Raw genomic sequence first — 9634 nt, 5'->3', positions numbered from 1 at the left:
CAGTTTTGAATTTCATAGATTTTTGTCAATGTGTTGAAAAATTAGGCCCTGATCCTTCAAAAACTTATGCACAGGCTTTACTTTATACATTGTCAGTGGTCCCATTAAATTAATCATGCACATGAGCTTTTGTGGAATCAGGATCATAGTACACTTTAAACACAATGAACTAAATTCTGCCCGATTTCCACTTGAACAACCCCACTGAAAACGAATGGTGAATAGGTTGTATGAACAGAAGCTGGCCAACCATCATCATCATTTTTGGTGAAATACTCTGACAACAAGATATAGTAGCCTGTTTCGATCACAGGGACCTGTCCTGTGCATCTGCCCTTCTAAGGAGTTAAATGTTTCAAATCACACTACAATGTTTCAAGCACTACACCTGATGTCAGATTAAATGGAGGATTTTTTAAAAAACAGAACAAAACTGATGTTCATTTCAGATTTTAATTTCTTCTATTTGGTGTTCATTTTATAACATTTTTAGTAGCCCCTTTCCAGATTTAGTGTCTAATCCTAGAAATTGGAGGATGAGGACACTCCTTATCTAGCAGGTTCAGAATTTTGCTCAGTCAGGCCCATAAATCTCTTTGTGGTCTGTTCCAGCAATACTTACATGCATATGTAATGTCTCATGTGACCAAAGGTAAGCACACATGTAAGTTTTTGCGGGATTGACGTCCATGTATCCTTGTTTTAGAGGATTTGATCCTGCTACATGATTGCCTCCTAACTTAAATGGGAATGAAAGGTGCTGAGCAACTAGCAGGATGCACTCAGGGCCGGATTTCTGACAGTATTTAGGCACCTAGTAGGATTTTTAAAAGCACCTAGGAGCCACTAGGTGCTTATTGGCATCTTTGGGCACCTAAATACCTTTACAAATTGGGCCTTCAGTAAATTGTAGTCCTGCTCTGATTTGAGGACAATGTAAAAATTCCTGACAAATTATTGTTAATGGGTCCTTAAAGTAGGCAGTGTAACAATCTGAACCTGTACCCTTTACTCATGTGAGTAGCCCAAAATAGCCTCCTTTCAATGGAACTATTTTTATGAATAAGGATTACTCACATAAGGAAGTCTTGCAGAAACAAATCCTTAATTATGTTGCACATATACGAGACTAACATATATGTCTCAACCTGCCAGAGCCCAATTGTGGGACACCATGTAATTAGGTACAGAAGAAAAATAACAGCGTAGGAAACTTTAAATGATGTGGGATTGCCTTATTTGACCTCAATAAGTATTTGTTTTATAACCTATTTCAGTGGCATAGCATTCCTGATGTAAATAATTTACAGCAACAAAAGTATAGGACAAGGGTCTAAAATGAGGCTTATCAAAGAGAACTTTGAACAATTGACACATTACTTCAATACTAAAGAGAGAGTGAGATAAACCAACCCATATAAAAATACAAATGTATGCTGTAGTTATGGTGCAAAATGCTGTAATACTACTTTCCTAAGATGTAGTGTTTTGGGTTGTTTCTTTAGAATACCTGTAAAAAAAAAAAAGAAAAAAGAAAACCAAACTCAAATGCATATGGTTATGGTTGCTAATGGAAAGAATCAGCTTCCCAATGGGTTCCTGACACCCAATTATGAACATCTGGAATCTTCCATCATATGTTGGTCAGTCTACATCCATGGGTCTCTCTGTACTATCACATCACTCTTCGTGTCAAATGCAACAGGCATTCTACAGTACTGTGCCAGAACAATGTCTGCATCTGTAAAAGCAACACCAAATAAACTTTATTTTTGAAAATAAAACACAGAAACAAATGAGGCATTATAGAAGTAACACATGGTCAGAACACACATGTATTTCTTTTTCCCAGGATAAAAGATGTTGCAACCATTTATTTTATCGCTTAGTACATTTTTGGTAGCAAGATCCTTCCACTAGTTGAAGAAAAGTGGTTGAATTTCCTTGTAATGACAAGCATAAATCTACAATGATGAAGCTGTGGGGTGTGCAGTTGATGATGAATAGGGGCCCCCATGAACTGTACAGTGTGTGTATGGCTAGTACCTATCTAGAGAGATAAGGAGGATGAGGTGGTATCTTTTATTGGACCAACTTCTGGTGCTGGGAGCAGAAGAAGAGCTCTGTTGTGCTCAAAAGTTTCTCTTACTAACAGAAGTTGATCCAATAAAAGATATTATCTCACTCACCTGGTCTCTCTAATATCCTGGGAAACACAGGGCTATGACAACACTACCCACATGGTATCTAATCACCTATGCAGTTCCTGCCACCCTGGCCAATTATCCTCTCTGCTGCAATGTTGTTTTGTGTGAAGCTAGTGCCTACTTCAGTCTTCACCCTATGCACTGAACAGTGTTAGGTTATTGCGCTGGACAGATTAGCAACAAAGAATCCAGATGTGAAGTACTGTAGGACTCTGTGTAGCCAATGGGAGATGCTTCTTTTTGCACAGGGTGATGGTGGACTTGGAGGCCTCTGCCATTTTTCCCACTGCATGAGTAATAACTGTGTCCCTCATAGCTGCATGGACTGTAGCAGCTAAAGCCAAACAAATCTGCTATCAACTCTCTCCTTTTTCCGCTGGACAAAGAAACTTAAGAAAACCCGAATAGTTTTAAAATTGCTTCTCTCCCATGGCCGAGACAGGAAAGAGTCCCCCCCTTCGCAGTCTACTTGCCAGAGGCATCATTCCAAACCAGGCAGGTTTTACATGCAATCTTTACGATAGCGGGGGCTGTGCCTATTCGAATCATTTAGACGCGAGTCATTCGGGGGAGTGAATCTTGCTCGATCCCTCGGAAGGGGGAACCCCCCCTGGAACCCTGAAATTAACAGATCGCCTCGCTGTCCCCGCTCCCCGAGCGCTCGCGTCTCTCGCTCCAAACAGGGCAGTGAGTCAGTCCCGTTCACATGAAAATTACGCCAGCTCCAGTGGCGCGTAAAATTGATGTGAGCTGAAAGAAGTGGGATCAGCGCGATCCTCCCTCTCTTGTCTCACCAGGGGTCCCTGCACGTTACACAAGGCCGAGCTTGTCTCTTTAAGGAGACATTGGCCCCTAATTAGTCCGCATTCCTCCTGGTGCGGGTGATATAGCAGCAGTGAGTGGCACGGGGGGGCACAGAGGCTGAGCGCATCCCTTTCCCCGTCCAAACCTCCTCTCCTGACACCACCCAGCGCACAAGATACAACAGCAGCAGCCCCAACCGCCCCACGTTACTTTGATTGACAGCTGAACAAATGTTTCCCCTGTTCGAACGCCGGCGCTAAGAAACGTCAGCGATCTCAAAGCTCCACCTCGGGCAGGGGGAAGGAGCGAGGAAATGGGGGTGTGGCCCATCGGATAGAGCAGCATGATTGGCTGCCACGCGGAGAGACGTCTGGCCCCCACGTGGGGACTCAGTCCTGAGCCGCACCCCCTCCTCAGACCCGCACGCCCATTTGTCAGCAGCGAAATGATGGGCATTAATACAGAACGGCGATTAATGTGTAGCCGCTGCTGATTGGTCGCCGGCGACGCCCTTCATGGGCGGAGCAGGAGGAGGGGTAGCTCCGTGGAGGGGGCGGGGAAGGAGGGCTCGCTTTGCCTGATGGTCGCTGCAGTCTTTTTGACTGCAATTTGCAAGGTAGGCGGAGAGAAGCCAGCCAGCTGAAACTACAGCTCCCAGGATGCCCCGCGGCCCCCTTGTCTTTCGATTGCTGTGAATATGTATCAGAATGTTAATGATTTGCTGCTGCTAAATTTGGTCAAAGAAGTCACCTCGCCAGAGCGTGTTGTTAGAGCTGCTCGGAGCGACGTTAGTGAGGCTGCTGCCGCTGCTGGCTTTGGCGATCCTGTTCTGGGGCTGCTACTTGCAAGAGTTTGCGAGGCGAGGCGAGGAGGGAAACAGCAAAGACCAGCGAACAAGAGCGCGTTTCTTCCCCCTGCCGTGTTGGAAAAAGAGGGAGGGCGGGCTGCGATCTGGTGAATGGGAAAGAGGAGAAACATCACAACAAAAGGTTACTGCACTTGAACCTTTGAAAAGCAGCGACTCTGCGCAAGGCGGAGGAAAAGCCAGGAGCAAAACCAACAACAGCTTTTTCCAACCAGGAGTTTTTCTCTCCCGACAAAGGAAAGGAGGGTGTCTCTCTTTTTTTTTTTTTTTTTTTTTTTTGGACGGGATAACAATTGAGACCCATAAAAGTTTGCAGCCGGGAGACGCTGCAAGAGGGGTGTCGTGGGGGGCGGGATTCGGAAGCTGGGGCGAGTGGAGTTTGTCTTCTTCCGTTCCTCGCCGTCTAACGGGGCTGGCTCGGCTCGCGGGGGAGGAGAAACCCCCTTGGAACGGTGGGGCGCTAGGAGAGGGACCTGCCGAGCGCTGGCGGAGGCGGCGGCCCCCGAGCGCTGAGACATTGGAAGAGGGACCCGCCGGACGCTGGGGTAGCGGGTGAGGAAGCTCTAGGACACGGGGCTCTTCCGCTCGTCAGAACGCTGGGACAGGGACCGCCGGAGCCGCCGTTCCACCCGCGACCATGCCCGCTCGCGAGTGACAGCCCCTGTGGAATGTGGCAGCGGTTCCCTTCGGCCGGGGACAGAGCCGCCGCCGCCGAGCGTCCCTCCTCTTGTGTGTTCACGCGAGTCCCGCGGGCGGGGGAGTTCGGGGACAGCCGGAGACGCTCCTCAGAGCGCTAGCGCCGGGCAGCCCTTTCCTCCTCCTCCTTTGCATTATTGCGATTAAAACCAATGAACCAAGCTACTCTGGCCAAAAGCACCAACTAAATCGGTTTGGATGATTCGCGATCTGAGCAAGATGTATCCTCAAACCAGACACCCGGTGAGTAGAGACGAGGCAGGGGGGGGGGAGTGACACTTGTATGTGGCTCTTGGTTTGTTCCCCCTCCCCTAAGCCTTGGTCCCCAAAGGGGAGGGGGAGGGCTGCAACTGGGAACAATCAGCACAATACACCACACCAGCCTTTCTCCCGCTGTCCGCTTGCCTCCTGCTTGGAGAAAGCAAACGAAAAAAGGGGGAGCGGGGGGGGGTGGGGAGAAACAATTGAGTTGTAGCCATTTTCTTATTGTTGTCTTTGGCTTTTCAGGCTCTCCGGTGTAACGATTTTGCTGCTTGTAGTTGCGATCACTCCAGTCTTTAAAAGAGTCAAAGGCAAACTAAAGAGAGAAGGAGCGAGGGGTGCCAGCTTTTAATCTGATTCTTATTATCCCCAAAGTGTATTCCTTTTCCAGCAGCTCCGCGGAGGGACCTGTGATTTCTTTCCTTCCTCTCCTCTGCCTCATCTCTCTTTCCCTCCGCCCTCCCTTCACATTCACCCCAGTTTAGCAGTAGGGTCACAGACCCCTCACCCGCTCCACGAGCCTGACAGTTTGATTACAGGGTTGGTGGATGGGGACAGATGATACAGACATGACTACAGACTTCTAATAGAGGGAGGCAAAGGTGCGGACAAGGCTGTGTATGTGCGTAAAGGGTGAGGGACTTTTATGTTTCAAAGAGGAAACACTGGTGTGTGCGTGTGTATGTAAAGTAGGTGAGTTTTAACAGCCTTCGTCCTTACTGCTGTGTGAGTGTCCCAGCTCCCTTAAACACACTGGGCTGGGCATGTGTGTGCGTCTCTGGGACTGGCTTAGATGGGGCATAATTGAAACCTTGTGTAATTATCATTATTTTTAGGCACCGCACCAGCCTGCTCAACCCTTTAAATTCACAATTTCCGAATCCTGCGATCGGATTAAGGAGGAGTTTCAGTTTTTACAGGCTCAGTACCACAGGTAATGATGTTTACTTTCCCTGATCCTCGTGTTTGCTTAGCTCTTGTCACTTTTTTTGTTTTGTTTGCAAAGGCGTGAACGTGTGTGGATTGCTTTTGGTGTCTTGTGGGTTGGGTTTGTGTTTTTTTGCCTTCTCCCAAGCGGAAAGACCAGTTCCCAGCCCTGCTAGACCAGTGTCAGGAAGCCAACATTTCCACCTCTCTAGTAGTACCGGGGCTGTCTGGAGCTGTGACCATTTGAATGAGGGGGATTTCAAAATATTGTGACTGAGATTTCAAATGTCTCATTGAATATGTTGTTAAAATAATTTGTCAGAGACTCCTAAGAATCGACGGAGAATTAATCTAAAATGTTGGTCTCCCTCCAAGTGAGTGAGACTTGTCAGGTTGGACACTCAGCCATAAATAAAAGGTCTGCAGTTGGGAGGATGAATCGACTAAGAAAACACTTTGAAGCAGGAGGCCAGAAGAATCAAATGTCAAATATTGTAAATTTGGTGTTTTTTGGGGGGGAGGTTGGTCAAGCCCAGGGAAGTGACTTGGTTGTTTATGGTATTCTTTTCTCTTGACCCAGCTCCTTCATGCCTTCCCCTAAAATGTTGAGTGCTGATAACCTGGAAGCATAGCTGGTGGGGTAGTCAATTTAGCTTTTTAGGGTAGAAGAGCATTTTATTCTTCAAGTGAGGAATGACTTATCACAAGATTGTTTTGTGCACTTTTAAAAACAAAACAGCCAAAGATGGTTTTGATGTTTACTACAATGTCTATGGAATGATGTGCAAAATTTTCTTTACATCAACAGAAAAACAAATACAGAAAAGCAAACACCGCTTTTCCCTTGAAAAGACATCATTCCCTAAAAAAAGATGATAAACTCAAAGGAACTAAACTATGTTTATAGGTGATTTTTAATATTCTAGATACTGACCTTCATAAGAAGCATTTTCTATGAACCAGTCCTTCTTTTTTCAGCATAAGATACATTTTTGCTATATACCATATACATCTGGCTCATGAGAGGAAGATTTTGCACAATACTTGTTGTTGAAAGGGGAAACTAACAAGACTCCACCCACAAACAATAGCTCGAACTTAAATTTTTATTTATTTTTTTGCAGAAGATGACTGGAAAGGGAAGTAAATGTGTGTTCAAAAGGATGTAAAACTAGCATTATGTAGTACTCACGTTTTTTGTTTTTAAATGTCTTGAACAGTTTAAAGCTAGAATGTGAGAAGCTGGCCAGTGAGAAGACAGAGATGCAGCGACATTACGTTATGGTAAGCAAGCTGAATAACAAATTCAAATGTGTTTTGGTTTTGTGTACCAAAACAGAAATACATTCATATAGATTATGATAATATCACTGCTATAGATGAGTTTACACTAATGTTTCCAATATAAACCCTTACTTTCAGGGCATTTATAACCTACTTTAGAAATTCGTTTCTCCTTCAAATTTGCCTTTCAGTATTTAAGTATATGGGAATACTAACAGGAAACCTGTTAAAGACATACCCGAATTAATAGGCATACCTTTTGCTGCTCTTTTTTGTTTTACTTCCCACTCCTGTCATTTGTCCATAATGTGATTTTTAGGTCAATCCTTTTTATTTATTTATTTTTCCTGAAGGGACAGAACCAAGAATTTCAGAAGCCTTAGGTCTTTGAAAAAATATTGCTTGTGAGCTGTTTCTTCATATTGTCAGTGATCTGAGCTGTTTAAAAAAAAAAAAAAAAAATTCTCCCATAGTTGTAGTCTGAATGGGTAAATAACTTGCATATAAAGAAGGCTCTAAATACATAATTCCATGATGGATCATGACTACAGCAAAGGAGCTGTTTCTGTCTGCTTTCTTGTACGTCTGAGGGAATAGTTGTTTTCCATGTGTACTTGGCCTATAACACAAATATTTACAACAAGGGTAAATAACCTTAAAAACCTACATTTACCAAAAGCCACAAGCATTTAGTTAAGTCTCACATTTTGTCCTTCCCATGCCTGATGTGCCTACGTACTGGAGCACATATGTTACTGACCTCACACGCTGGCTGAACTGAGCTCCCCGCGATACTGAGACACAACAGGAGATGTTAAAAATGGAATGTCTGCTTTAATTCTGAATTTCCTTGCTCTTTTATTGTTTTGCAACCCGTTTATTACATTTTAGCATTTTGTGTTATTAATTTAAAATGTTGTATAAATAGGCTGCACAATGTTGCTGATTTATGTGCCTGTCTGGTTTCTAGCACTTTAGGCATTTTTTTGCATCTTTAATGTGTACTAGGGTACAAAATTTAGAGCCTTTTCCATATATTTTTTTCATCACTTCTCATCTTTGACTCTGATTGTCAGGTGTTTTTGGTGTTGTGGTGTGGGTTTTTTTTGTGTGTGTGTCTGTTCCTTATAAATTTGACATGGAGCAATGTAGAGCTAAAAGCAGAGGGAAAAGTAAGATGTTGGGGAAATTCCCATTCTAATTTTGGGAGGCTGTAAATACTGGTACATTTTTTTTGTTTTGTTTTGTTTTTTTGTTTTAGGTATATAATATGCTGTTATAGCTGCCATTCAAACTGAATATTGGAAGCAGTTGTATGATTACAGGGTCTAACAGAATCAATCTTTCCTTTTTTCTTAGTATTACGAGATGTCCTATGGGTTGAATATAGAGATGCATAAACAGGTATGCAAACATTTCACTCTGTATGAGAAAGTTACATCAGTCTAATTTTTAATAGGAATCTATGTTCTGTGACTTTGTTCAATTGCACGTTTAAGTGGCTGAATATTTTTTGTGCACTGTGGCGCTCTGGTACCTCACTGATGGGTTCAGTATAAGAACTTAGAGAGGTTATTGTGTCTGTACCTAATCGTGCATTATTTCCACATGAATAAGAAGCCTGATTCTGTTATACATACTCACGTAGTCTCATTGTAGTAAATGGGACTACTTTTGTGAGCTGGGATTATGTGCATGAGTAAGGATTTGTGAGTAGGGTTTGTAGGATCAGAGCTATCTAAATTCAGAGCTTTGATTTTTAGGCACATTTATACTTTTTGGAGCCAAATTTACGTTCTGAACATTAGGTATCAAGGCAAAAGGCAGTATAGTCTGCATATGGAAAAGGGACCATTATCTTTAAACCGTGAAACTGGAATGGGAGGAAATTAAAATGGGTCGACACAAGAAATGGATGCAAAACCACATACTGGTCCCTTGAGACTACTTAATTGGACCTTAATACAGAAATTGTGTCCATTAGTTCCCAAAACTCTACAGGGTAAATGAGCTTACTATGAGGATGTTAGAGTCAACTCTGTGCTTGAAATCTAACAGCTAGGCCAAGATTAGCATCATGGTGTAAATCAGATATTTATTTATTTATGTATTTATTTATTTATTTTAATTCATTTAAGTTTGGGCTTCAACCCTGTATGGAAGAGAATGAAACCAACACCTGACTTCCATTTTCTAGAGTGAAAAGTACTTGCTTGGTATTTACACAGAAGTTTTCTAAAATGAATTGCTATTATTAATTTGCAGGTCTTGCTGGATAATGTAAGCAACAGAATTGAATGGATGGGAGAAGAAATAGAAATTTGTACAAACCAATTTTAAAAATGTTCAAAGTGTGGGATTTTAAACTTTATTTTGAGTTGTGGAAATTTTGATTTCTTTATCTTGTTGGAAGCTGTCAGATACTGGTTAAGTAGTTAAATACTGTTTATTTTTGTTTTACATTAGCATCCTGAGGCACCAGTTATGATCAGGGCCAAACCATAGTAGGCACTGTACATCACAAACACAAAGAAAGAGAGTCCTGGACTCAAGGGGTTCTCAGTCCAAGGTTCCAGTCCTGCAAAGACAT

At 43.1% G+C, this 9634-nt stretch overlaps 1 protein-coding gene across 7 annotated transcripts in view; it reads left to right on the top strand.

The window, feature by feature from the left end:
• The first annotated feature begins 3756 nt into the window (after window positions 1–3756).
• The window catches only part of LOC128839355 (transducin-like enhancer protein 4), a 120957-nt gene continuing 115079 nt past the window's right edge, over window positions 3757–9634 (top strand). For all 7 annotated transcript variants that reach the window (XM_054032277.1, XM_054032273.1, XM_054032276.1 and 4 more), the window contains exons 1-4: window positions 3757–4815; window positions 5670–5767; window positions 6981–7044; window positions 8404–8448. In XM_054032277.1, the coding sequence (XP_053888252.1) occupies window positions 4771–4815; window positions 5670–5767; window positions 6981–7044; window positions 8404–8448 (252 nt within the window). In that variant the 5' untranslated portion in view covers window positions 3757–4770. The remainder of the gene's footprint in view (window positions 4816–5669; window positions 5768–6980; window positions 7045–8403; window positions 8449–9634) is intronic.

Source organism: Malaclemys terrapin, chromosome 6 (genome assembly GCF_027887155.1).
Source record: "Malaclemys terrapin pileata isolate rMalTer1 chromosome 6, rMalTer1.hap1, whole genome shotgun sequence".
Lineage (NCBI taxonomy): Eukaryota > Metazoa > Chordata > Testudines > Emydidae > Malaclemys > Malaclemys terrapin.
Note: the sequence above shows the minus strand (reverse complement) of the source record. Positions and strands in the feature narration are given on the sequence as shown.